We start from the raw sequence: 27,335 nt of genomic DNA, 5'->3' as shown, positions 1-27,335 counted from the left end.
AACAACCTCATGGGATTCAGTTTTCTCCTTCCGTCATGTGAATCCCAGGGATCAAACTCAGGTCATAAGGTTTAGTGGCGAGCCTCTTTACCCACTGAGACATCCTTTACCTTGCTGCCCTGGCCCTGTCTAGCTGTTGGGGGGGTGGGGGGAGCACTGCGTACATTCTCTGGATCATGGCTGCCTCTAAAGAGAGTCTGTATAACCATCCCTGCCTGGGGTCTGCCTCCATGCTGGGCTAGGCTGACACTAAATACTCTACCCATTCATCTGTCTCACTTTGCCAATAAAAACCTTTATTAAATGGACCGGGGAATACCACAATTTGTAAAGTGCTTGCCTGCAGTTATGAAGCCTGAGGTGGATTCCCCCGAACCCATGGGAGGCGGGGAGAGGGGTTGTTGTTTTGGTGTGTGTGTGTGTGTGTGTGTGTGTGTGTGTGTGTGTGTGTGTGTGTGTGTGTTTAAAGTGGGTTAAGGTGGCCCACTCCACGGCTGGGGAGTCAAAGATAGGAAGCTCTTCCCCATAGAGAAATACCTTTCCTACGTATTGGAGAAGGGGCCAAGCCCTATACCTCTTGTGAGTCTGCAAAAAGCAAATGGCTTCAGTGTGTCCCCTGCCACAGAACGCAGGGCTCCACTGGAGAGGCTAATCACCAGAGCCCCTAGGGTAGCAAGGGAGGGGCAGCTGTCAGAACCTGCTGTGCAGAATCCACAGAGGATGACCTCATGCACTACCCTCCCCCTTCCCCGGGAATCAGAGCAGCCAATGAGCACTAACTGGGCTGAGTGAGGAGGATGCAGGGTTACAAGGACAAACCCTTCCTCACTCCTCTACCCAAAGTTGTCCTCCACCCAGGCTTCCGGAGGAGTGAATCCCAGCCCTCTGTAGCCAGAAAGAAGGGGCTGATGTGCCATCATTCCTCCTGGAAATGGACTTTTCTTCAGTCTCCTTGCTGTGGCCACTCCTAAGGAGTAGGAATCACCATCCATGAGGTCTTGGGACCCCCAGTTCCTTGGCACATAGAGTGGGTAGGCACACTAACAGGTAAAGCTGGACAAAGCACCTGTAGCTGTGTCATGTGGGTAGGCAAGCCCCCATCTGCTCAGTGGAAAACGTGCACCTTGCAGTAACAAGACAAGAATACCCCCGGCAACCAGGCATGTTGGCATCCATCTATAATGCTAGTGTTTCTGGAGAGAGCCAGAGTTTCCTTTGCCGGGGGTGGGGGGGAATTCTTAGTCTTATTAGTAAAATATTTTTAAAACAGGCTTCAAAGGAAGTTCAGAGATGGTTTCATTGAAATTTGAGAGAAAAAACCTACAGGATGTGTAAGCTGAAAATCTCAGGAGCTGCCAGGAATATAGGAGATGGGGTGTGTGTGTGTGGGGGGGGGTGTTTTAAGTCAAACATGGAGATAAGAGAGATGGTGAGAAAGTCCAGTGTCAGGGAGGACATGCTCAGGCTGAAGGCCCCTGTCAGGGAGAGCATGCACGGGCTGGAGGTTCCCGTTTGAAGGGATGGGTAAGACATGTGTAGGGCGAGGCTGTCATGTGTGTTCCGGAGACACCTGCTTTCAGGTTAATGTTAAGTCCTAGGCAAAGGACTGTACCAGGAATACAGGGCTCAAAATAGAGAGACGTCTTATTAAGAGGGGAAGAGCCCTCCCAAGAGTGGGGGGAACCTATAAACTAAGGAAGGAACCAGAAGCACTGGGGTTGGGGACCTGAGCCTTTACAGGGTGTTGACATAGCACCCACTTCTCCCGTTTGTATTTTGTGCGTGCTCTGGTATTTGGATGAAGCCCTAGTGGGAAAGGGTTTCCTGTCTTCTTCATACTGACTTCTTTCTCCAGTCACACAAGAGTTCAGGAAGGCTGAGGTAGGGGGAATTCCAAGTTCAGGGTCAGCACATGGGAACTCTAGGTCAAAGAGTCGGCTGAGATGAGAACAGCCTGCCAGTGCCATGGAGCCCACTGGTGACCAGTGTAGATGGTGACAGGAATGAAGAACTGAAATAATATCGACTGGTGCGATACTCACTTCATACCACACACTGCGGTTTGCATAAGCCGTCCTTCATTTAACCCTCACGACAGCCTGACAGCCTGTGACAGTCATTATCATCATTTTACAGGAGAGGGGGCTAAGGGGCAGTGGGGTTAAGCAACTTGCTCCAGATTGTTTAAGGAAAATGAAGTATGTCGAGAGACAAGATTTACTAACTCGAGAGGATTTTTGAATGAACACGTACAACTTCTGTGAGGGCCAAGTAGCTTGTGGGAGCGGAAGCAGTTTGATTTGATCGTGGTGTGAAGAAGAATATTCTAGAACCTTTCGTGCAACTAAATCCAACCCATCATCTGACAGACGAGAAGGCAGAGGACAAGAGTTTCCGTCATTTTGTCCCCCGGTCATCCGTCTGGAAGTGAGTGCCTGTCAAGTCCAAAGTGGGTGCTGTAGATGCATGTGCAAGATGCATGCCCACACACGTGGAGGCCAGAGGTTGACACTGAATTTCTTCCTCGATTGTTCCCGACTATAATTTTACCATAGGATCTTTCACTGAACCTGGAGCTCCCTAATCTGGCTAAGCTGGCTGAAGGCAAGCCCAGGGTGTGTGTCTACCTCCCCAGCCCTGGGGTCAGAAGTACATGCCGCCATATCTAGCCTTTAACACAGGTGCCGGAAATCCAAACTTGGGGTCCCATGCTTGTGTGGCAAGCACTTTACCAAGTGAGCTTTTCCCAGCCCCTAGTGCTGTTTTGATCATGGCGGCCACTTAACGCCTCCTGGAAGAAGCAGGAAAGTGCTGGAAGAGCACAGGACCTAAACGGACACCTTAGATAAAATAAAGTGACTATGCCTATGGGAGTCAGCACCCTCAACCTCACATGCGTCTGTCTGTGTGGTGAACTCAGAGCAACAAAGACTCACTGCCCCCTCCCCACCCCCGACCACTGACATGAGGTAGCTGTGCAGGTGTCCCAGCTCAGTTTGGGAACATTTTTAGCACCGTGGTGGCTCCAATGTGCCAGTCACAAGGAAAAGTCATTATCCAGGTATAAAGAGGGAAGCAATCTGACAGGGAAGACAGGACAATCCTTCCAGTTAAAAGGGTAGAGAAGCCAGTGAGAGAATAGAGTTAAATACAGGCTGGGAGAAAGCCCATCTTTAGTTCACTGACATCCCCACCAGCACGCCCAGTGACCCTGAAGAAACTGGCATAGCTCACCAAGGACACACAGGGCTTGCTTTGCCTACGATGCCTTCGGGCCTCTGCCCTGTTTGTCCCATCAAACTCCATGGGGCTCTGGGGCTCTTTTTCTGGCCTCTCTCCCAGCCAGATCCCTGCAAGGCTCCACAAATGTTTACAGCACCAGTAATTGGCAAATTACAATCAGCAGGATTCTATAAACATCCCTTCCGACTGCATAACAGCCAAGGTTTCTGCCTAAAAGGCAGGCAGTTCACTCCAGAGGAGCTGAAGGAAATTTCAGGATTGCCGGAGCTCCTCAGTCACCATCCTGTCAGGGTGGAACGTTGTCCTCCTCTGCAGGATTGGGGAAATTAAGGCGTTGATGCCATCGACGGCCCAGACCTTATGGAGACACAGTGACAGAGTCAGGCACGACGCACCATGGTGCAGAGATAACGAATGACCTCACAGTCTCAGTAGAGCAGCAAGAGGTCCTGGATTTCAGGGGCTGGGTTCTGCTCTGCCTCTTAGGGATGAAAGCAAAGCTGGGCTGTTGTTTGTCACCTTGACAACTGAAAGACACGTGTGGGGGTTCTACGAAGACTTCAGATAAACAGTTACAAACTCAATGTCTTCTAGAATCTTCTGTCATCTCCCCATCACTGATCTGATCCCTCTATTTTTATTTTTTTATTATATGTGTGTCTATGTGTATCAATACGTGTGTGTTAGGATTGAAATCTCGGCCCGTGCCCGGACAGAAGACGCTCAATGGCCATGGTTCCACTTGGAAGAGGTTTAATGAAAGAAGAGTAGGAGAGAGGAAAAGTGGCCAGCCATGGGCACATGGAGGGGGGATGGGGGCAAGAACAGAAAAGAACAAAGAGCAAGAGGGGCAAGAGAGGGTAAGAGGGAATAAGAGAGAAGAGGGGAGAAGCAGCCCCTTTCATAGTGTCAGGCACAGCTGGCTGTTGCTAGGCAACTGTGGGGCGGAGCATACCTGGCTGCTGTCAGGTAGCTGTGGGGATGGAGCTTAAACAGTGTGTGTGTGCGTGTGTGTGTGTGTGTGTGTGTGTGTGTGTGTGTGTGTGTGTGTACAGGTGCATGTGCACGCACACACACAGATACATGTGCATTTAGATCATGTGCATGGGAAGATCAGCTTCCCATGTCACTCCTTGGGCACCTTCCATATATATATATATATATATATATATATATATATATGTATATATATATATATATATATGTATGTATGTATGTATATATATTTATTTATTTATGTTATAGTGTAGCCTGGCTGACCTTGAGCCATAAGGATCTGCCTGTCTGTGCCTCCTGAGCCTGGATCACAAGCAGGAACCACCGACCCTATCTTTACTCCTCCATTTTCCTGTGGCTACTGTTTTCTAGTTTCACAGGAGAGAAGTTAGTTCATTCCATACAGTGGACGTCTCAGGGTGCTGGGGTCTAGTTTCCTTGCTGCACTCCCATTGGTTGGCATGACTTTTTTTTTTTTAATTGATAGTCGTCTGACAGTATCACAAGCATATAAAAAGCATTCTGGTTACTTGCCCCACACACTTTTTAACTTGCCTTCTGGAGACCAAACTCAGGTCCTCATGGCTTGTGAGGCGGGTAAGTACCTCACAGGCTTGTGTCTCCCCAGCGGGAATGTCCTCATGACGGGACTTTTCTTCCCTTTGGTCTACAATGCTATTCATGAAAAGCAGCCAATGGCTCCCCATGTTTCAGCAGATATTCACCAGAGAGGGACAGGTTCGTCATCCTCCTCCCCACCATGCTGTGGCTGCTCCAGCTGTTTAGTGGCATAGTGATAAGAAGAGGTCCCCATGAGGCTCCCAGAGGGCAGCCAGCCATTGTTCATTGCGTCGTGAAGCTGGGAAATCAGAGGAAGACTCACATTAGCTAAGTTCACGATGATGACGTATAGATCTGTAATTCGGTGTCCTGGTTCAGACCCAGCATTCTAGCCCTCACCCAGGCAGTTCCTTGACAACCCATGATCCTTGACCTCTTACCCAGGAAGTAGTAAAGTCAGCCCAGGCAGGATGCAGAGGAAGATTACCACCTTGAGGAAAGCTAAGGCTTTTGTTTGTTTGTTTGTTTGTTTGTTTTTTAGATTGGGGTAAATACACATAAATTTATCATGTTAACCATTTGGTATATTTACAATCCAGGGGCATTAACGACGTGCACAGTGTTATCGAAGAATCACCACTGTTTCCAAAATGTTGTCAGAAACTGAAGCAGAAACTCTATAGCCATCAAGTAGTAATCTCCCCGTCCTCTCCAATGCCTGGCAACCCCTGTGAAATCACATGATCTTAGTTACTTATACAAGTGAGATATGTTACCACACTCATCATCTTTTTAACTTTCAGTTAGCCTGGCTTCAGTGTTTATTCATGTAGCATCTATCTGAATTTTGTTCCTCTTCAAGGCTGAGTAATATTCCACTGTGTGACTCCTGACTTTGTTTTGAGTTCTGGCTTGTAAAACTGGGAACAGCGTGTATGCTATCTCCAAGTCTTGGTTGGCGTCCTCTGTCATTTAGATAGCGATGGCATGTGTAGAAGCTCTCAGAACTGTGTCTGGGATACAGTAAGCCATGCCTCAGAAACTCCTGTGCAGGGAGGGCATGAGATTATAAGGCAGATGTAAGTGAATGTCAACTGAAGTTGTTCCATGTGTCCATTTCTGTCATTTCAAGGGTCTTAACTGGGTGAAAGAAACAAGTATTCAATGACTATTCAGCATGGCTGCCTTGTACATGTCCTTAGCTCCCTTCCTGCACACTGCATTTTCTCCTAACCATTTCTACAACTAATGAGTACCTCTCACCTACTGAATACATCTGTGTATAAAATATGTATTCTCCAACCATGTTAGCTATTTCCTGTTGCTGTGATAAAACACTCTGACGAGAGGAAAAAAATGAGAATAAAGAGTTTATCTGGGCTTACAGTTCCAAGGAGTACAGTCCATCATGGCAGGGAAGCTATAGCAGCAGGGATCATGAGGCTGGCCTAGCAGTCATGAGGCAGAGAGATCACATTTCAAGAAGCAAAGAGTAGGACCAGGAAATGGCTATAAAACCTAAAAACCTACGTCCCGTGCCATGTGCCTCCACTTTCTAAAAGCTCCATGACCTTCCCAAATAGTACCATGAGGCGAGGACCCAGTGTTCAAATACAAGTGTCTGTGGGGAACATTTCTCATTCAGACCACCACACTGAGCAAAGATGTCTGGAGAGCTTTGAGCTGTTGTTCCCAGAGAGAGTGATCTCACAGCTGTCCTCTCCATAGTTCACAAGAACCCACAGTAAGTACTTTTTAGTCACACCTCGTTTTCTAATGTCAGATTGACCCAGCGAGACTGCCCGGTCCTCCTCCCCTCTCCCCACCCATCAGATTTGAACTCAAGTGACTTTCTTCCCCACCCACTAGACTTGACTTCAAATGACTTTTAACATTTGCAAAAACCCAAATCCGTTCCAAGCGCTGAAGGAGTCTTGCTGGCAAGGACACTAAATCTAACACAGGTTCCCAGGACAAACGAAAAAGATAATCCTCAATCGGGAAAAAAAAAAAAGATATTAAGATTTACTCTTGCTGTGTAACCCAGGCTAGCCTTGAGTCCCCCATTCCTCCTTACTGTAGCCTCCTAAGTGTTGGGGTTACGGATGTGTGATCCGGTGCCCAGCTCAAAATACTCCCAGAAACAACAAGCGTCACAGATAAGACTGTGGCTACTTTTAAAGGGGTTGCAGTCATTCTGACGGGTAAATTATAATCCACTGCGTTATAAAAGCAGAGAACTTGCTGAGTCACTGCAACCCATAAATTAAATGCAGCCCAACGTCTTCTGGGAGGAACAGAGGCACGTGCAACCCAGCGCATCCCACGGCACTCGCCCGAGCTTCAGAGCTCAACTCTTGCAGCGTCTTTCATAATTCATTTGCAAAGCTCTGAGATGTGCCCCGTGCATCACCCCCCTGCATTCACAGTGCAGACTTCTTCCTATCATTGAAGAATGGTTTGACATCCAATCTTGAATTTCCTATTGGATTAGGCTCAGGTTGCGTAGAGTGCTGGGAACGGAAGCAGAGAGCATTAGAAGTGGTTGGTGCATCAAGGTGGCGTTTCCCACAGGTCTCTCATTTCCAGGGAAGGAAGTGTTCAAACCCATGTGGTTCTAAGTGGTTTTCACTTCTGAGCTGATGGCTGTTGATGGAGGAGGAGGCAGAATCAACTGCTTGATCTCTGGGCCTGTATCTGCCCTGCACAACGGACAATCTCATAGGATTCTGAGGTTAAAGGATGTTTAAAGAGTGCTTAGGGGTTGGGGATTTAGCTCAGTGGTAGAGTGCTTGCCTAGCAAGCCCAAGACCCTGGGTTCAGTCCCCAGCTCCGAAAAAAAGAAAAAAAAAAAAAAAAAAAAAAAGAGTGCTTAGCACAGTACCTACCACACAGAGAAGACACACAGTTCCCGACCTACCCTGGAGGTCAGTGTAGGGATGTTAAACTTGACAGTGGTACAAATGCAGTCTTCGTTCAGTTAAAAGTGTGCTTTAAATTTTGCATCTGGATCTTTTCCCTGAGTCAGGCTATGAGGTACGATCTCTTCTAAGGATGCCCTAAGCCAGAGCCCCCAGTTCTCCAGACAGAGGGGCAGGTGTGTTTAACCTTTCCTTGTAGCAAGACAAGGTTGTCCAAGCTCCAGAAACTTGCAAGTTAGTTACAAACAGGTGTTAAGTAAGTTTGCCATTTTGTCTTGGTTTGCATTCCGGCTGCCCTGGAGCTCACACCTGTAGTAATGTGTTGCTAAACTCTGATATTCATATTAAATGTTTTTGGGCTTAACATTTTCCAATTACACTGGGTTTATCAGAAAGTAACTTTAGCCTAAGAATTCGAGGGTCTGCCTATGTTTGCTAAATAGACCAATTAAACAAGAGGTCTTCCTGTCAGAGCAGCATAAGGTAGGAAAGGAAAGTCACCAGGCTGGATAGCCCACTAAAGACAAAACTGCCATTTTTTTGACAGAACCAACCCTACATAGATCTGCTGCCTGGACCTTTGACTTGGCTGTTTAATACAGCAGTGTCTTAGTCTGTTTCTTTCGGTCTTTCTCTCTCTTCTTCCCTCCCTCTTGGCTTCCTCTCTGTGTACACCATGTAGCCCAGGCTAGCCTCAGACTTGCTATGTAGCAGAAGATGATTGTGAACTCCTGATCCTCCTGCCTCTGTTTCTCCTGCAACCCCATGAAGTATTCATGTACCATGACAGCCAGTTTTATGCTGCTCTGATAATTAAACACAGGGCTTCGTGCACGCCAGGCAAGAACCTTTCTTCCAACTGAACCACACCCAAAGCCCCTCTTTGGATTTTACAAAAGTCATTTGTGTTTATGTAGTGTGCCTGGGTTTTCAGGTATTTCACTGAGAACATGCTAGAGACACAAGGTGACGGCACAAGAGATGAAAATCTCTGAGTTAATCTCCTCCCTCTGTGCTCTTCTTCCAGCCCAAGCTTTTGGCTAAGGAGCTTCTTGACCTCGTGGCATCTCATTTCAACCTGAAGGAGAAGGAATACTTTGGAATAGCGTTCACAGATGAAACGTAAGTGCTGCCCAGAGCCCACAGACCCCAAACAAAGGAGCAGAATGTGAAATCACCCTCGCTCAGCTGTGCACAGCCAAATCGGCTGCGGGCCACTTGGGTCCCGTGGGGGCTGCAGGGTCAACCCAAGTTCACCATCTGAATTTCAAAAGCCGGAGATCATGCCTGGAGTGGCCAAAGGATATATAATTAGATGCTAATATTACCAAGTTATATTAGGTCAGTGTTCTTTAACCAAGCAGATTTGTGTTCAGACGAGTGTCTGAAATGTTTATTAAAAAAAAAAAAAAGGTAGATCTCTGTGGGTTTAGTCTTCATGAAGGCTAAATGAAAATCTCAGGAAAATAAATGTTTCTCTCCAGTGTTGGAGTAACAATGACAGGAAGGGGGCTTGGTGATAAGTTCAGGGTAAGAGGTGACCTGGGCGGGTTCGCATTCTAAGCTGAAATAGAAGACAAAATGAAAGTTCATGTAAAACCATGATGTAAACCTGTGCTTGCCTTCAGCTGCCTTCCAGCTTGGGTCCGTACCATCGTGTTTTATAATAAAGGAAGGGATTGGTTCACTGAATGATTTTTTTTCTCTCTCTTACTGTACTGTTACCAAAGAGTTCAGTGACGATCAACCCAAATTCTTAGATAAGAATAAGCTAAGGAAGGTTCTTGCTTGGCATGCACGTATCGAGATGTGGGGGTGTGATTGAGCAATGAAGCACTTCCTAGGCATGTGTGGACCTTGGTTCCACTGGAACTGGGTGACAATTGTCTAAGGGACATCAATAATTCCTTGGCACAAAGAATGAAATGAGTGGGCCCAAGGCTGGAAGTCTATTAAACAGATGCCTAGACACCTCCCCCCTTGTCTTCCCGCAGTTTCTCCTCTCAGTGGTTTCTGGGAACGAGAAATAACCATCTCAGAGAGCCTACTCTCACTTTCCGTGTCTGCCCATGCTCTTCAAACTCTGCTTCCCAACCCCTTGCACCAGGAAACAAAACAAAAAAATAACCTACTTTAAACCTGGGTCTCCTCTGTCTGTATCCATGTCTGCATACCCCTCACATCTTTAGACTCATGAGCAGGGTTTCCTAAAATGCTCAGGTGAGGTTACTGGCTGGGAAGGCCAGTACAGTCAAGACCCTAAGAGTGCGGTAGGACCAGTGAGGTAGGATGAATTCTGAGGCAAGAACAGGCAGCCTCTGTGTTGGTCAGTGGGAGAACGACCTTACCCATCTATACTTGGCTGTGGTTGATCTTGGAGATCTGTGAGTTGACAAGATGTCCGCACGTGAGCACGAGGCCCTAACTTCAATCCCCAGAATTTAGGTTAAAAAAATAAAAGCCAAATTTGCTCAACTACACGTGCAATCCCAACATAGGGAAGGTAGAAATGTATTGGAAATTCCAACCAGCCAAGAATCAGCCATGAACTCGGACAGACAGAAAAGCTCTTCTCTGGGAATGGGCAGGAACCCAGGCTAATCAGTCCTTCACAATTTCTTATAGCTGTTAAAGGTCAGGGGACAGTGTGGCCACCTGAGGATAGTCTCTGAGTCCCAGGCCCACGGAAATGAATTTTTGTCACAGTTGGGCATGCTCACAGCAACAGAAATGGCAGGCATGAACATTTTACAGGTAGATGCCTTGAAGCGAGCAGTGAAAGCATACAAACATTTGAAACAATAAAAACTCTCCTTTCTTGTCAGGCAGAGCGGCACATGCCTTTAATCTCAGCACTCAGGAGGCGGAGGTGGGAGCATCCTTCTGAGTTCCAGGACAGCCAATGATATCTAGAGAGACCGTGTCTCAAGAACAAACCAAACTAACTAATAACAATAATTATCTCTTAGCAAACAGGATCTACTGTATAACCTTAAGATACTCGGCAAGTTTTTGTCTTCCTGGGACACAGAATGTGAACAGGTTGGCAGAAAGCAGCATACTCAAATAAATTTTTAACTCGTTGTAATTCTGCACACTCCTCTAGTTTTTAGGCAAAGACTTCCAGTAGGCTATCATAGAATAAAGTAATTCTTTGATTTTGCAGGATACACACACAGACACAGACACAGACACAGACACACAGACACACACACACACACACAGAGAGAGAGAGAGAGAGAGAGAGAGAGAGAGAGAGAGAGAGAGAGAGAGATTCATATCATTTCTTCAGAGACAAACTGACCTCCTGGGCTCACTGCCTAGCCAGCTTACCCTACTTGGCAGTGAGAAACCTTAGCTCAAGAAATATGATGGGGGGCTGGAGAAATAGCTCAGGAGTTAAGAGTGTTTGCTGTTCTGCGAGGGGACCTAAGCTTGGTTCTCAGCACCCACACGGGGGGCTGACAACCATCAGTACCTGCAGCTGCAGGAGATGATCCGGCCTCTACAGACACCCACACATACATGCACATAAAAGTAATAAAGAAATTAAATTTTCCAAAAGAAAGGAAAGAGGTGAACAGTGACTGACAAAACAACAAAACCCAAGCTATCCTCTGATTCTCTCTCTCTCTCTCTCTCTCTCTCTCTCTCTCTCTCTCTCTCTCTCACACACACACACACACACACACACACACCACCACCACCACCACCACCACCACACACACATACACATGCACACGCATGCACAGCTGTATACACACGTGTGCACCTCACATACAAGTGACATTTGGACAGTGCTGTGTCAGAAGCATTGGAAAGTGAAGCCCCTTCTTCCTTACAACCTCTGTTGAGAATCCCCAGAAGCCTCCTAATTACTCTCCGTGCTGTCCCCACTGATTGGAAGGAAACCATAACTCTCAGTTAATCACAGCCCCATTGTTCCCATTTCCCAAATAGGGTTACTCCATTCAAGGAGACGATGAACTCTAGACAGTCCCAGTTAGACTTCCCGTCAGAGTCAACAGGAGTCAAAGAAGGAACATGTTATCTTAGGCCAGAGAGGAAGAAGTCTGTGTGCCGAGGAGGACAGACCACAGTCCTGGTAGCCAAGAGCAATTGATTGAGTGGATGGATGGATGAAAAGGGAGAGGAGGGCACAAAAGCCACACCTCAAAGGCAGGAGGGGCACACCCCAGAAACTGATCGCTATCCTATAGGCCTATGTAGCTGGGAGCTGAGCTCTCTGGACTCTCTGCTGGTCAGAGAGTCTACCTGGGTGTCTGTACCTTCATTCTTGTATGCACATGTATAGAAGGCCCTCTTGAGAGAAGCATCATGTTCCCTATAGCAGGAACTCACAGCCAATCCACCTGGCTGGTCTTGAGACTGCACAGGCCCCAACACCTCCTCCCAGGTCTGAGTGTGATGGTATCTCCAGCCACAGCACCAGTGGCTGGCCACCAGCAAGGACCCAGGAAAAAGAATTAGGCCACCTATTGGTCTCCAAATGAGAGAGAACTGGCAGGTGAGCCTGGTGTCTAGGAGAGATGCTGCAGGTGTCAGTTCTAGAGAAAGTCGGGCCTCTGAGAGGCTAGCAAGGGAGCTAGACCACCTGGACAAGGGCAAGGGTGAGTTAGGGGACAGTCCTTCACGGCCTGATAATACCTCAGCCTACATACATCTCTGGGCCTCTCTGGTAATCAGAACATTTCTCATTTTCATTTTAAGAAAGGGAAGCACAAAGGCTGCCCCTTGATGTGCCTGGAGGCACTCCTGGTCAGTGATTCTATGTCCAGAAGCATGAACTCAGCTTTTCCTCTGCCCTTGCGTGCCAAGCAACGCTACCATGACATCGCCCTGCCGTGTGTGTGTGTGTGTGTGTGTGTGTGTGTTGCTGATAATCAAGCCCAGAACCTCAGGCATGCCAGGCAAGTACCATAACCACAGAGACACATCTGCATCTCAAAAGGAAACATTCTAATAACTGTGTTCTCATTGGGTATGCCTGCTCCCAAGGTGTTTTTGTACACATGAGTGTGCACCCACTGTACTCTGTTTTACACACACACACACACACACACACACAGAGAGAGAGAGAGAGAGAGAGAGAGAGAGAGAGAGAGAGAGAGAGAGAGAGAGAACACAACAGTAGTGTTGCTACAAGTTGCAAGCCACTCTTTAAGTGTGGGGTGTGGGAAGGCTGAGGAAAAGCTGGTGCTTCTGGACAGAGAAATCACCAACAGAGCAGGCCATACCCTCAGGTACAAGTTTAAGGGTCAGCATTGGCCCTTCCTGGGGCAGCAGGGGTGTCCAGAGGACATAGGGCTCTCAGGTTATAGGCTGTCTGCCATCCTGTCAGTGTGAATTCTGGCAATGATGTTTTGTGGAGACTAGACAGAACCCTCAGAGAAAGAAAGAGAAGGAAGGAGAGAGAAAGAGAGGGGGGAGGATTGGAAGTCTCTCTAGTTCCCCCCCTCAGTCATTGGTATTTATTTATAAAGTACCACATCCCACAGTGTAAAACTTCAGGCCCAAGAATACTGAATGCTGTTGGTCACCAGTCCACAGCATTGATTCTGACCCTTCCTTCTCCGTTGTTACTTCATTTTGAAGCTTTTTTATTTGGAAATAATTATGGAAGAGCTGCAAAGACCTCACAGCCTCCCTCCACCTCCCACCCAGCTTCCCTCCCTCATAGCAGTGTCTGGCAAACACTTGCAGATCCATGAATGCAAGTCCGAAGCTCGATGAGCTAAGCCATAGGCTCGGCTCAAATGTCACCAGGGTCCCCATGAAATTTCCTCCTGCTTTACAATTCAATCACCCGTAGTCACTTTCAATTTGCACTCACTCTTGTCCAAATCAACAGGGTGACAGGTGGCATTCTTCATCCACCGTTCCCAGTTGTGATGGACTGGGCAAAAGAGGGCGGTTTGGACAGCCTGGAGACTTTCAAAGGACCTGGGAGGAATTTGATCTTTAAATGGTGCTTTAAAATTTAGATGTTTTGTTTCGTGTGTGTGTGTGTGTGTGTGTGTGTGTGTGTGTGTGTGTGTGTGTGTGTGTTCATGCAGTGTCCACAGACGTCAGAAGAGAAGGCATCAGGTCTCCTAGAATAGTGGCTGTCAACCTGCAGGTCCTGACCCCTTTGGGGTCACATATCAGCTATCTTGCATATCAGATATTTATATTATGGTTAATTACAGTAGCAACCTCCATTTATGAAGTAGCAATGAAATAACTTTATGGTTTGGGGTCCCCACAACATGAGGAACTATATTAAAGGCTGGCAGAACTAAGAAGGTTGAGAACCAGCGCTCTAGGAGAGCGGGCCTTACAGATTGTTTTAACCATCGTGTAAGTGGAAAAAACCAAACCTCAGCCCTCTGCAAGGGCAGCATGAGCTCGTAACCACTGCACCATCTCTCCAGCTCCTTAGAATACTCATTGACACATGGCTGGAGCCAGGGTTCCTTTCCACCTTGGTGACACAGTGGAAGAACCCAAGACACTTTAAACTGACTGCTTTGTCCTTGTTTTGCTTTTTCCTTCAAAGATCCCTAGTTGGTTCCGATGCGCAGCCAAGACCTAAAGCCCTGTTCCAGGGCCAGGAATGTCTTCATGTCCCCTTGACTCAGATCCATGAGCACCTGATTCCACTAGAACTTGGACCGTCAAGGACCAATACCCACTGACATATCCCAGGGACCTGAGACACTGTACAGGGGGGCTACGTTCCTTCCTGCCACACGGTAGAGGGGCTACTTCTGAAGGGACTGGACCTATAGAACTTAAGCTGCAGGATCTATCTATGTGACACAGGGCAACAACAGGATAGCTCGAGAGGAGTCCTAGTGAGGATCCAGTACTGATAGTGTATAGTGTAAAACTTAAACAAAACGTTTAAATGCAAACATTTGTGGAAGAGAAGGCATGCAAATCCTTAACAAATTGCAAAAGGGCCATGCCCAGCAGGCTGAGAGTCAATGCCACCAAGTTCAGATTTAGTGCTCCCTTCTGCACAGAAGTCAACTTGAAGTTGTTAGCTTGAGTACTTTCCTAGTGTGCCGAAGACCATGTGCTTACACTGCACCTCAAAGAGAAACCCGCACAAATTAACTGAAATTAAGAAGAATTCACTTCTTAAAAGAATTAACTGAAATTTTCATCTATCCAACACTGGCATCCAGAGAGAGTCTTCTTTATATTTCATTTCTTAAATACTTGCATTGCTGATTTAATTCCCAAATTTTGATATCTTTAAGTTAATGGCTAAGAGAAGACAAAGGATCCTCTCTTAGAAACCAAACACTAAACAACTTCAACCAAAATAAGCAGTCAGCGTCCCACGAGTGGAAATAATGATCGTTACTGTAATTAAGCTCCTGTCTCCTGTCCCCAATTTTATGAATTGCTTATCAGATGGTATAATTGAATATCCATGTTTTAAAAAAAAACAACAACTTTTAAGGACTGTTTAGACAAAAAATCAGGTCAGCCATTATTGTGCAAGTAATACAATGCCTTTTCACATGCTGGTTAAGACAACGAGGGGCTCACACCCCATTATTTCACCACAGGACCCCTTGAAGCTTAAGGACTTACATTCCGTCCCTTCCACAAATGTTTGCACATAAAAGTTTTGCTTAAGTTTTAGAGGGGTCACAGCACTCTGAGGCCACCGTCCTAGTTTAAGAACACAAAAGGCAGTCAATTGGAGATTGTTTCTTTCAACTTCTTGTATCACAGTTTTCTCCCGTTCATGTGTGTGCATGTGTGTATATACACATGTGTGTCTGTGTAAGCCAGGAGACAACCCTAGGAATACTGTTCACCTCCTTTGAGTCAGGGATCATTGGCCTGGTCAGATAGCCAGCAGGCCCCAGGGATCCTACTGTCTCTGGCTCCCCAAGGCTAGGTTTACAAAAGCACCCCCATCACCCTGCCTCCTCCTTGTCCTTCCTCCTCCTTCTCTTCTTTTTCTTCTTCTTCCTCTCCTTCTTCTTTTACTTTCTATTGATTATTTGTGAATTTCCCATCATGCACCCCAGTCCCACTCATTTCCCTCTTCCTCCATATCTGCCCTCCCCCTGGCAACCCTCCCCCAAAGAAAACAAAACAAAATCTCAATATGGAAGGTGTGGTGTGTCAGTGTGTCAACATGTGTCACACAGTATACCCTTTTGTCCACATATCTTCACTTACAAATGTTCACTGCAATAAATCATCGGCCTGGTTCAAGGCCTCTGGCTTCTTCTACTATCAGCGCTGGATCTTTACCATGACTCCTCTCAGATATCCTGTTGTTACCCTGTGTCATGGAGATCCTACAGTTTTGGCCCCTGCAGAAGTTCGTAGATGGAGTAGATGTTGGGGTGGGCCAACTCAAAGCCCTGGATCCGGGCTTGGGCAGTAGCTCAAGTGGTCAGCCCACCAGCCCACCTGCTCTCACACCCTCAAGGCCAGCTCTTCTGAGGTACCCACACGACTGCCTCCTTATGTGGGTGCTGTGGATTAAAGTTGGTCCTCATGTTTGCGTTGCAGCATTTTATTGACTAAGTCATCTCCTGGTGCCTACGTCGCCATTAATTGAATTGCTTGATTGGTACAGGTCCAGGGGTTCGATTTACCTCAGTAATGAATGTCTTGTTGGCGATTCACCTGTGACCCACTACCAGGCAGGCTGGCTCATAAAGCATTCCCTAGCCTGCCCTGCTCTACATCCCTTCTTACACGGAATACACGGCATTGGCTGAGGCCTTTGCAAAGTCTAGTTGAAGCCGCAAGTTTATCTACCATTTAAAAACAAGCGGAGTTCAAAAGCAATCTCTTATCTTGGGAGCGAGACCCAGCAGCATTAGGTCTGGGAACATAATTTACTTAAACTGGGCTCGGGGATTCCATTCATTAACTCCTAGACAGCAGGACAGCGAAAGTCAATGGCGGTAGCCTACCATGCCCGGGCTGTCATACCTGCTTCTGGGAACGTGACATTTAGTGGTCTTGACAGCCTCCGAGAAGAGCACTCCACTGTCACACACCAGAGCAAACAACAGCACCTTGTGTCGAGAGAAAAGCATTGGAGCGTAACTTTAGATGTGTGTAGTTCACGCAGATAAGAAAGGAGGGTGCTGCTTGGGAAGTCACTTCAGTCTTTTCCTCTCCAACCCCACTCAGACTGGATGAGCAGAATTAATTCCTTCAGAGGACCTCAGACCTGGGGCAGGAGCATTGGCTTTACATGGTGGTGGTCACTAAATCTATAAGAAAATGGAGAGATGGCTCAGTGGCTAAAGTGTTTGCTCAGCAAGGATGAGAACCAAAATTGAAATTCCCCTGGAACCCAAGTAAACCCTGGCAAGCGTGAGGACTTGCTTTATGCCCAGCCCTTAGGAGGCAGAGACGGGGCAAGCCTGCTCTCTAGATTAACTGGAATCAGCCAGCTCTGATTCTGTCTCAGTAAAGTGGAAGGCCTCCTAGAAAGACATCAACCTTTGGCATGCGCATGGGCACACATGAATATGTACCTGCTCACACATGTGAGCTCAAATACATGCATAAGAACACATACACACAGGGAATGTGGATCTCTGGGTTATATGGTAAAACTGATGCATTTGCTTTCTCTCTCTTTTTTTTTTTAAAGATTTATTTATTTATTTATTTATTATAAGTACACTGTAGCTGTCTTCAGACACACCAGAAGAGGGCATCGGATCTCACTACAGATGGTTGTGAGCCACCATGTGGTTGCTGGGATTTGAACTCAGGACCTCTGGGAGAGCAGTCAGTGCTCTTAACCACTGAGCCATCTCTCTAGCTCTGCATTTGTTTTCTTAACAACAAAATTGTTTAGCATCTGCTTTTGGCCCCAGAAAATGCAGAAATAACTGGCCTTTGGCACCGGTCAGTCCCACACTTGTATTTTAGGAGTAGTTAAAATTCACAGTCTAGGAGATATTATGAACTAAATCTAAGAGAGATGGCGCATGGGAGTACACACATCAACTCTGAATGCGTGTAAATACTGAGCGGCCATCAACGCTTAAGAGGTAGAGACACGATTGCTGAAGCAAGCTGACTAGCTAAACGAGACAGATTAGTGAGAAACTATTACAATACGTATAGAGGAGAGTGATCAGGGAAGCCACCGGACATCAGCCTCTGGTCTACACACTCACACACAAACATGTATTTCCACTACACACATGTGGACCCTACACTTTCTAACACACACTCACGCACACACACCCCACACACAAGCACACATATGCAAAAAGAGACGTTTTGAAGGAGCCTGACAGTGACATATCGGAGCAAACGATTTTGTGCTAATAAAAAGGGAAAGGTAGACGCCACTCAAATCAGTAGCCTCCGGTTTCTAATGTAGCTTCCCAAAGTACACATCCTGCTTGACTCTTTTCTATGAGTATGAGGGGATTCCTAGCTAAATTGATATTCCTGGACCATGCTTGGTGAACTTGTTTATTTAGGAATCCAATCTATTAAATGTCTCTACAGTCTTCCCTTTGCAAACCTCCCAGCCCCACCCCTTACCGGGCCACACCTACAATAATTCCAGGCTCTGGGATTGAATCAGTCTGGGAAGTGCAGTAACAGACATCATGGGCTGTGGTTTATAATCCCAACACAGTGGAGGCAGAGACAGCAGGGGCCCTCACCATTCATTCTGCCTGATGGTTGAAGACTAGATAAGGAAGTCAGAGAGACGCCATTTTCCCCCAGAAACAGTGTCTCAGCCTAGGGCTATCCCCACCTCCTCGCTCTCTGCCTCTCCCCATCTCCATACATTGGTTTCTAGTCAGTCTAGATGAGTATCAAACTGAAGCAGGACATTGTGGCACATGCAGGTAATCCCAGCATCTGGGAGACGGAGACAGGAGGATCATAAATTCAAGGTTATCATGGTCAATGTCATGCATGTGAGGCCGGTCTGGATGAGACACTCAATTTTTTTTTTTAATCAAACCAATATTCAGCTAACCACATAGCCACCCCTTCTAGAACATTTCCCTATGGATACATCCTCTGCAACACCCCTCTCCCCAAGCCTGTTTTCAGGGGCTAACGATTAGTTTGTGTTTTCTAGAGTTTTACACAGATTGAATCGTGTCATCTATACACTTTTCAAAATCTTTCATTTAAAACGCCTTCACTCGGCTTACTTGTTTTCAGGTTCACCCGTATTACCACCTACAGCAGTAGCATTGCTGTATAGTATTCCATCTGGGGATTGGGCCGTCATTCATTCATTCCCATTCATTCATTCCTCTGCTGGCGAGCCCTGGGATTGTTTTAAGTTTGGGCCATCCTAGTGTCTCTCCATACACAGTGTGTGCGAACTCTTGTGTGAGAGGCTTTGAGTACACAAAATGCATCCTTTTGGTGCAGGAGAAAGGTGCGTGCCTAGAAATAGAATCGTGGCTTGATCCTGGGCAGGGTTATGTATAAAAAGAACGTGTGGCTCACGTGCCGTCCCAACCGCTTCTGGTAGGACGATGTGAGGATTGTTGGCATGTTATTAAAGTGTGTGCTGAGTCCTATAGGAAAAGCACACGGACCAGAGTGGTGGAAAGGGAACTCAGGCCAAGGGAGTGAGATGGGGCTGTAGGAAGCAGGCAGCACCTCTCCTCTTACTGTCCCGTGTGCTTCGTGTCCTTTTCCCACCAGACAACACTTCTCTTGGGAACGCTTCCCCCAGGTAATCCCTAGTGTTCTCCAATACTGAAATATACTAGAATGGATTCCTACAATCCGGTGCGTCCTGCTATCATCCCCAAACGCCTACACCACCCAACAACCTAACCAGCCCGTCTCTCCTTTCTCCAGGGGACACTTGAACTGGCTCCAACTAGATCGAAGAGTCCTGGAACATGACTTCCCCAAAAAGTCTGGGCCGGTGGTTCTGTTCTTCTGTGTCAGGTAGGTACCGCCCTGGAGAGCCTGCTTCCATCCGTCTCTTTGTTCTTCATTCGAAGAGTCTGGAAGGATGAAGAGACCAGACAGAGCGCGAGTATCAAGCGTGTCTTGGTTTCTGACCAGGGATAAAAGTCATAGCACGGCTGCATTCCAAGAGGAAAAGGCAGGTTCTGGGCCTAGCGGTGTACGCGGTGGTCACAGGCTTCCACCCCTGCGTGACAGCTCGTGTGCCAAATCAAATGAAGATAAGAGTTTATTTTAGGGGAGAGGAGGGAGAGAGTCATATGCCTCAAAGTAAACTGAGTCTTGTATCGTGTCCCGAGTCCCGAGATTCTTTTTGGTGCCACTTAAAGCTCTATAATAAGCCTCCGTGGTCTTTGCTTCTGTCGCAAATGCCACTGGAGTCCCTTGATTGTATAGAATATATCTCGAGTAGGACTGATTGAAATGTCCCTTCTGACAAGGGAGGATAAAGTCTCAAAGATGTCAGAGGGCTGAGGATATGGATCAGTGGATAAAATACTTGCAGCTCAGGCATGAGGACCAGAGTTCAAATCCCCAGTGTCTGTCTGTCTGTCTGTCTGTCTGTCTGTCTCTCTCTCTCTCTCTCTCTCTCTGTGTGTGTGTGTGTGTGTGTGTGTGTGTGTGTGTGTGTGTGTGTATGTCTGTGTATGAAGAGTCAGGTGGACATGAGGCTTGCCTACAGTCCCAGTCCTCAAGAGGCTGAGGCAGGAAGTCCTTCAGCCATATTGCCTAGTTAGACTTGCTAAATTAGTGAATTCTGAGATCAGCAAGAGACTATGCCTGGGTAAATGAATTAGAGAGCAATCAAGAAAGATACCCAGGGTCAACCTCTGGCCTCCACACGCTTACGGACACATGCAAACATACACACACACACACCATCCACACAAAGGAAAACGCAATATGCATATGTCATATGATAGTGTTTAAAAATTTTATTATTCTTGTTGGCGGTGGTGGTGTGTGTTCTTGGTGTGTGTGTGTGTGAACACACACATGCCACATGCGTGTGGAAGTTAGAGGACAACCTCTTGGAGTCCATCTTTAAACTCGTTTCCAGAGACCAAACTTTAGCCTTCAGGCTCGCGTAACAAGTGCTTCTCACAGGCGAGGCTGTCTTGCCTGCCCCTAACATAGAGCTTTCAGGGGTCTAACCTTTTCACTGTCTTCTGAAGGCCCCAGGACTGACCCCTTCTGTTTACAAATAAGTACAGAAGACCGGAGAAGAATCAAAATGCAAATGAGCAGCAAAGTTAGGAGCCCCCATTCACAGCAGCTCTGAGCACCCAGGCAGCCGTGGAGCCCCTACGAACACTTCCTAAAACAATCGCCAGTACTGGAGAGGAACTAGGGCTTTGTTTTGGTTCGTTTTTTTTGTTTTTCTTCTGGTACTGAGGCTTGAACCCAGGACCTTGAGTGTGCTAATGACTACCCTCCGTCCTGAGTTTTGAAATGAAGATGGCTCTTTGCCAACTCCACAGACGCTGCTCCTCTTAAATACACTCACGGAAATCGGAAGCGAGGGAGCAAAGAACTTGCAGGTCACTTCTCCCGGGAGAGCAGGGTCAGGGTTGCAGTTCTAGATTTAGCTGAGTCGGCAAACAGCATCCCCCAATCTCAAGTAAAGAGCTAAAGGGTCCATTTACCAGGCTGGAGTGTGTGTCTTTGCCTCAGCTGCTGGAGTAAATTCCGACTTGCTGTTAATGCCTTTTTGATTTGCTTAACAGCTGCAGGGATATCAAAGCTAATCTCAGCCATTTCCATTACTGATGGGAATGATTTCGATGCCATATTCTCTCTAATGGTGTCTCAGATGAATGGGGAATAACCTTATAAAACAAAGACTAACAATTCCAGTGAGAGGGGACGGTTGGATTAGGCCAGACTTGGTTCATTAACCTATAATCGTAGGTGGAGGCGTAGACTTGGCCACGTGTTAGGCTCCCCTTCCTTACTACCGTTTTTTTTTTCTTCTAAAACTGTAATTGAGATTTTATTGTTTGTGCTGAGAGTCAGTACAAAGACATTGCAATTTAGGTGCAATTTATCATTATAGTTTTATCATTGTGCATGCTCATGTATGAATGTGCGTCTACATGTGTGTGTGTAAACGTGTGTGTGTACATGTGTGAACATGTGTGTGCATGTGTGTGTGCTTGCGTGAATGTGTGTGAATGTGTGTGCATGTGTGAATGTGCATCTGCATGTGTGTGCATGTGTGCATGTGTGCATGTGTGAATGTGTGTGTGCATGTGTGACTTGTGAATGTGTGTGTGCTTGTGTGTGTGCATGTGTGAATGTGTGTGTGCATGTGTGAATGTGTGTCTGCATGTGTGACTATGTGTGTGTGTGTGTTTGCATACTTATGTGTCACAGTGCATATATGGAGGGCAGAGGACATTTTTGTGGAGTCTTTTCTCTCCTCCTACCTTGACATGGATTCTAGGATCAAACCCAGATTGTGAGTCGTGATGGGCACAGCAGACTCTTTACTCGCTGAGCCATCTTGCTGGCCCAGTCTGTGGACAACTGCTAACATATGTACTGGAAATCTGTGTATTGTGATTCACTTTGAAATAATTATTCCAGCAACTTTGCTGCTTCAAATCTGGAGGGAAATCTCCCCAAAGAGGCTATTCTGGTACAAGGATGCCGAGGGACTGTCTGGAGGGCTGACCAACTTGCAGTTTAATGACACATAGATGCATTCCAACTGTCAGTCTTCCGAGTACCTTAGCAAAATCCTTAGAAAACTAAACTGGCAGAAGCTGTTCACAGAAGCCTCCCAGTTCTGACCAAGCAACAATCAAGGAACAGCACAGAAACAGGATCTAAAGTGTTCAAGACCTACTCAGTGCACAAGCAGGACCCCAGACTGTCATTTGAGATGCTTTACACCGAAAGCTAAGAAACTGATCCCACCCCTAGAATGGTAAACCCACCCCCAGTATAGCATTATCTTTTATTGTACCAAATGATAAACAATTAGTAAATGACTTTACCTCTGAAAACAATTTATGGTGGGACATAAAGGTTGAATGCCTTTAATCCTGGCACGAGGGAGGCAGGGGTGGGTGGGTCTCTGTGGGTTCAAGGCCAACCTGGTTTACACAGAGTTCTAAGCTAGCCAAGGGTATATAGTATGATCTGTCTCAAAGGAAAAAAAATATGCATGGCTGTGGGAATAGGCCAGTCAATAAAGGGGTTATGGGAGCTCAGTTAGATCCCCAGCACTCCTGTAAAAAGATCTGGGCATGGGTGAATGCCCATAATCCAAGCACTGGTGAGAAACTGAAGACTCCTGGGGTCCCCAGCCAGCCAGCCAGCCAGCCAGCTTACTTGATGAGTTCAGACCAGTAAGAGACCTTGCTTCAAACACCAAAGTGGGCCACTCCAAAGGAGTGACATCGGGAGGTGATCTCAGGCCTTCGCGCACACATGCGTGTGCAACTTTAACATGTGTGAACATTCGAACTCACATACACACCAAGTCGTTTATACTTTAAACCTGGGGGGGGGGGGTGAAGGCTCCTCATTCTTTAAGCACTGTTCCTTCTCTTGGCACTATTTGCCAGGATGAGAGAGAGAGAGAGAGAGAGAGAGAGAGAGAGAGAGAGAGAGAGAGAGAGAGAAACAAGAACGAAGAACCAGGCTTGGCCACATGCCAAGTGTTGGTACAGATGCTAGCTTGGTGCAGGTTTGGGGATCCAAACCCTGATAGCAAAGCATTGAGTGCTGAGGTCTCTTCCAGTTATACACGTTTTACAGGTCACCCCATACCCAGCTATTCTCTCAACCCAAACGCAGTGACAGGGAAGCTGGGAGTGTTCAATAGGTGCCAGCTATAGCAAGAACTAGAAACCAGACTGGTCGAAGGCTGCATGGTACCCACTTCTGCTCTGCAGCCGGAAGTGACACCCCTGCCTACTGTACGAAAGCTGGCCTTAGCAAGAATCTCAGGGAATGCTCATTAGAGGAAAATCCCCAGTGCGAGCCCGGTAGTTCATACCTGTGACCCTAGCACTGCGGAAGCTAAGGCAGGAGGATCGCTTTGAGATAGATCAAGGCTATTCTGTCTCAGAAAAATAATTCAGTGTGGGGGGGGGGTGCCTAGTGGGTAAACAGCTTTCTGAGAAAGCATGAAGACCTGAATCCAGACCCCAGCACCCCTGAAAAAGCCCAGCGTGACTGAGCTCTGAGGAGTGGGGGCACACACAGGTGGTTCCTGAGGATTCAGAGCCGAAATGGCAAGTATTGGGTTCAGTGAGAGACTGACTATCCCAAAGTTGAAAGGTGATTGAGAAGGACATTTGGGGGTGACCTCAGGCCTGTACAAGCTCACACAGGTAAATATAGACATGTGGGTACACACACATGCACAGACGTGCACATATAAACCCACATGCAGATAATTTTTTTAATCCCCAAATTCCACTTAGGATCGGATGTCACCTATTCTCTATTTCTTCAATGGTGTGTATGTGTGTGTGTGTGTGTGTGTGTGTGTGTGTGTGTGTTTGTGTGTGTATGTATATGTGTGAGTGTGAGTGTGTGTGTATGATTGTGTGTGTATATGTGTGAGTGTGTGAGTGTGAGTTTGTGTGTGTATGTATATGTGTGAATGTGAGTGTGTGTGTGTGTGTGCGTGTGTGTGTGTGTGTGTGTACACATACCAAGTGCTCTGGGAGGTTAGAAGGTGGCTTTGGACCCCTTGAAACTGGAGTTACAGGCAATTATGAGTGACCTGGCATAGGTACTGAGAAGCTACCATGGGTTCTCTGTAAAAGCAAGTACTTTTAACCACTGTGCTATTTCATGAACCCCAGGTCTGCTATCTCTTCATACAGGCTAGACCACAGAATGGTCCTTTCTTTCCAGCTCCTGTCCAATGGGCCTTCCTGGAAGGTAGCGCTCTTCTACGTTTAGTGTCTTCCTAAACACAGCCTCGCCTGAGTGCTTGGAACTCATCAGGCTCAAAGCATCTGTAATTGGCCCATCCCTCCTCTTTCCTCCCCTACTCTCCTGCTTCCGTGCTTCCATGGTTCCGGGGAGTCCATAGAGTCCGTGATGCTGTTATCCATCCTCTTGTGTGGACTGTAAGTCCTGAGCTCTCCCCCATCCTCTTAAGTGCATGGATTCTCCGATGCAAAGCCTCTCTCCACCCTTTCCTCTCCTCTTTCCTCCCTGAATTCAGTATGTACTGTCACATCAACTCCTGTGTCAGTGTCTTCGGGTAGCTGTCATCCAGGCGCTGGCCATAGGAGTCTATCGATCTGTGTCTCCCTCTTGAGCTTGCCCAAGCAGCACCTGAACAATCCTGCTCAGTTATCTTCTCCAAGAGGGAAAGTAGATTCCCCATCAAGGTGAGCTCCACAGAAGACCTCAGTCTGGAACGTGCTGCTTCTCTAGCGATGTCCCCTTTTGCGGGAAGAAGAGGGGGGACAAATCATAAATCCCCTTATGATTTGTCCAAGAAAACAGAAGCCAATATGAACACATTCCATCAACCTACCCCCTTCCCCGAAGACTTGATTATATCAGCTTCATCTTTGTAGGTCCCCTATCGGTCCCCTGTACACACAAACATTGCACACATAAACATGCATGTTTATAACCCCTTCACATACACACATGCAAAACAGACACATACAGATAGACACACATAAACATAGACACAATCACCAACACATACATATTCAAAGACACACAAATACATACACATGTACATACATACATATACATGTATTTGCAGACACACACATGCACACATGTGCACACATATATACACATCCTTCAGAAGAAGAGTTGCTTTGTCCTCTTGAAGTAACTCTTTTTTCGTTCAGTATTACCAAAGCTGCCGCCAGCGCTTAACTCGTTCCAGCCATTCCCCACCTGGGAGCTCTTTACTGCTCAGCTGCTTCACCCTGGCTTTCTCCTCATTAGGGACACGCCTTACCTCACAGTCTGGAGGAGTCCTCTCCCATGGCTCACCCATGGGGGCTCTCCGTTGTTCATAGCAAACACTCAACAGGAAGAGCCTCTGCTTGCTCCCTCCCTCACATCACGTGTCCCTCATGTGACATCCATCCCTCCTTTCAGGACACCCCAAGGACCCGGGAGGACTCTACTGACAGAGTCCGCAGATTTCCACTCTTTGGCGCCCCTCTGACATGGCCCTTTGTAGCAATGACCACAGCTGACCATGCTTACCTTGGTGGGGTTTTGAGTCTGTGGTGCTGTGAGGCTCTAATCCAAACATCTGCTTCTGTGTAAGGCTCCCCTGCTCGGCTCCCCTCACTTGACTCTCCCCCTACATAGCTCCACTCTTGTCACTAGCCCTGACCTATTCCCCGGGTCCCCTCAGCTGCTATGAATATGCACCCCAAGGCAGCCTGACCCCACTGACCTCATCCCTTTCCTGCCCCTCACACACAGTAGTTCATCATCTTTGCAACTGACACTAACACTCCTGTGCCAATGCCTCCCCCTCCCCCACCCTCCACAAGCCAGGTCACCAACAGTCAGCCAACAGCTCCCGCGCTCTCCCACCTGCGCCCTTCTTGTTCCTTGCTGCTCTGCATCTTGGATTTACTCCTCACTTGCCAAGCATGCACGCCATTTTTGTAATTCCTACCTCCCTCTATAAACCCCTCCCAGAGCTTCCCACTCTCTGTTAGGCTGTGCCTCTTGGCCCTCCTTCCCTCCTCCTCTGTGTGGCCACTGAGCACCTTTCTGGAATGCTCAATGCTGATGACCCCCACCATCATTAGCCTGTACCTCTATCTACCTATCAGCTTCGCTTCTGTTCCCCTCTGACCATGCTCATCGAGAGCTCGCCCAGCCATGGTTGACTGCTTGTAAGGCCAGCTCCAGCAGCTTGAGAATAAGACTAATGAACGGGTTCAGAAGAAGAGACTGGGAGGGACGCAGAGCTACATATCCGAGGAAGTCTACGCATTTTCTGTGGGCCCAGATTTGTGCTTGGAAGAATGCCTACATATCGGGGCGGGGGAATGCCTTGAAGTGCGTATTCAGCTAAATCCCCACACTTAGCTGCTATGTTTTCAGGAGAATAAATATTAGATTTATCTCTTTGAACCTTGAGTTTTATGAACAAAAACTGAAATAAACAATGGGAAATTGGCGACAAGGGGCCGTCAGGAAGGCTATTATCTAGAAGAAGATTCTCTGGCTGGCCCTGAGGATGCCTCTCTCCCTGATGAGGACAACAGTTGCTACTTCCTGTCTTTGAAAGAACAATGGCGGCATGGATCTTATATGAGGTGCCCGGGCTAACACCTTAGTTCAGCTGGGTCCCCAGTCAACACGTAAAGCCTTCGAAATTCTGAACACCAGAGGCACTTGGCTGCAGAAACCCACCGCTTAGTATTCGAGTTATTATCGCCCCTCTTTGCTGCTGAAAGTCGGTGTTCCAAATGTGACATTTATGTTCATTACAAAATGAAACCACTGGCCCGTTTAATTAACATTTGCTGTAAATATTCAGTGAGTCCCAAGTGCCATGAGGTAGCTTCGAGAGAGCGGCAGAGGGGCAGGGGCCTGGCAGAGACTGTCTGATGTCATCTGGCTAGATTGAGGTCAGTGTGTTACAGCCTTAGCTCAAAGCTTCTGTGAGCTAAAGAGGAG

General features: G+C 47.2%; 1 protein-coding gene and 1 long non-coding RNA gene across 11 annotated transcripts in view; one reads left to right on the top strand and one right to left on the bottom strand.

Annotated features, from left to right (window-relative positions):
• Window positions 1-27,335, top strand: part of Frmd4a (FERM domain containing 4A) — a 590,863-nt gene that overhangs the window by 440,214 nt on the left and 123,314 nt on the right. For all 10 annotated transcript variants that reach the window (XM_039095788.2, XM_063276496.1, XM_039095786.2 and 7 more), the window contains 2 exons: window positions 8,749-8,843; window positions 19,575-19,667. In XM_039095788.2, the coding sequence (XP_038951716.1) occupies window positions 8,749-8,843; window positions 19,575-19,667 (188 nt within the window). The remainder of the gene's footprint in view (window positions 1-8,748; window positions 8,844-19,574; window positions 19,668-27,335) is intronic.
• LOC134482745 (uncharacterized) lies at window positions 20,609-26,209 on the bottom strand. Its single transcript, XR_010059262.1, has 2 exons — window positions 25,899-26,209; window positions 20,609-25,106 (listed from the first exon to the last, which is right to left on the bottom strand). It is a non-coding gene; the product is annotated as an uncharacterized LOC134482745 (long non-coding RNA).

The sequence above is a fragment of the Rattus norvegicus genome, chromosome 17, assembly GCF_036323735.1.
Source record: "Rattus norvegicus strain BN/NHsdMcwi chromosome 17, GRCr8, whole genome shotgun sequence".
In the NCBI taxonomy this organism is placed as follows: Eukaryota; Metazoa; Chordata; class Mammalia; order Rodentia; family Muridae; genus Rattus; species Rattus norvegicus.
This window is presented reverse-complemented; position numbering and strand designations above follow the sequence as displayed.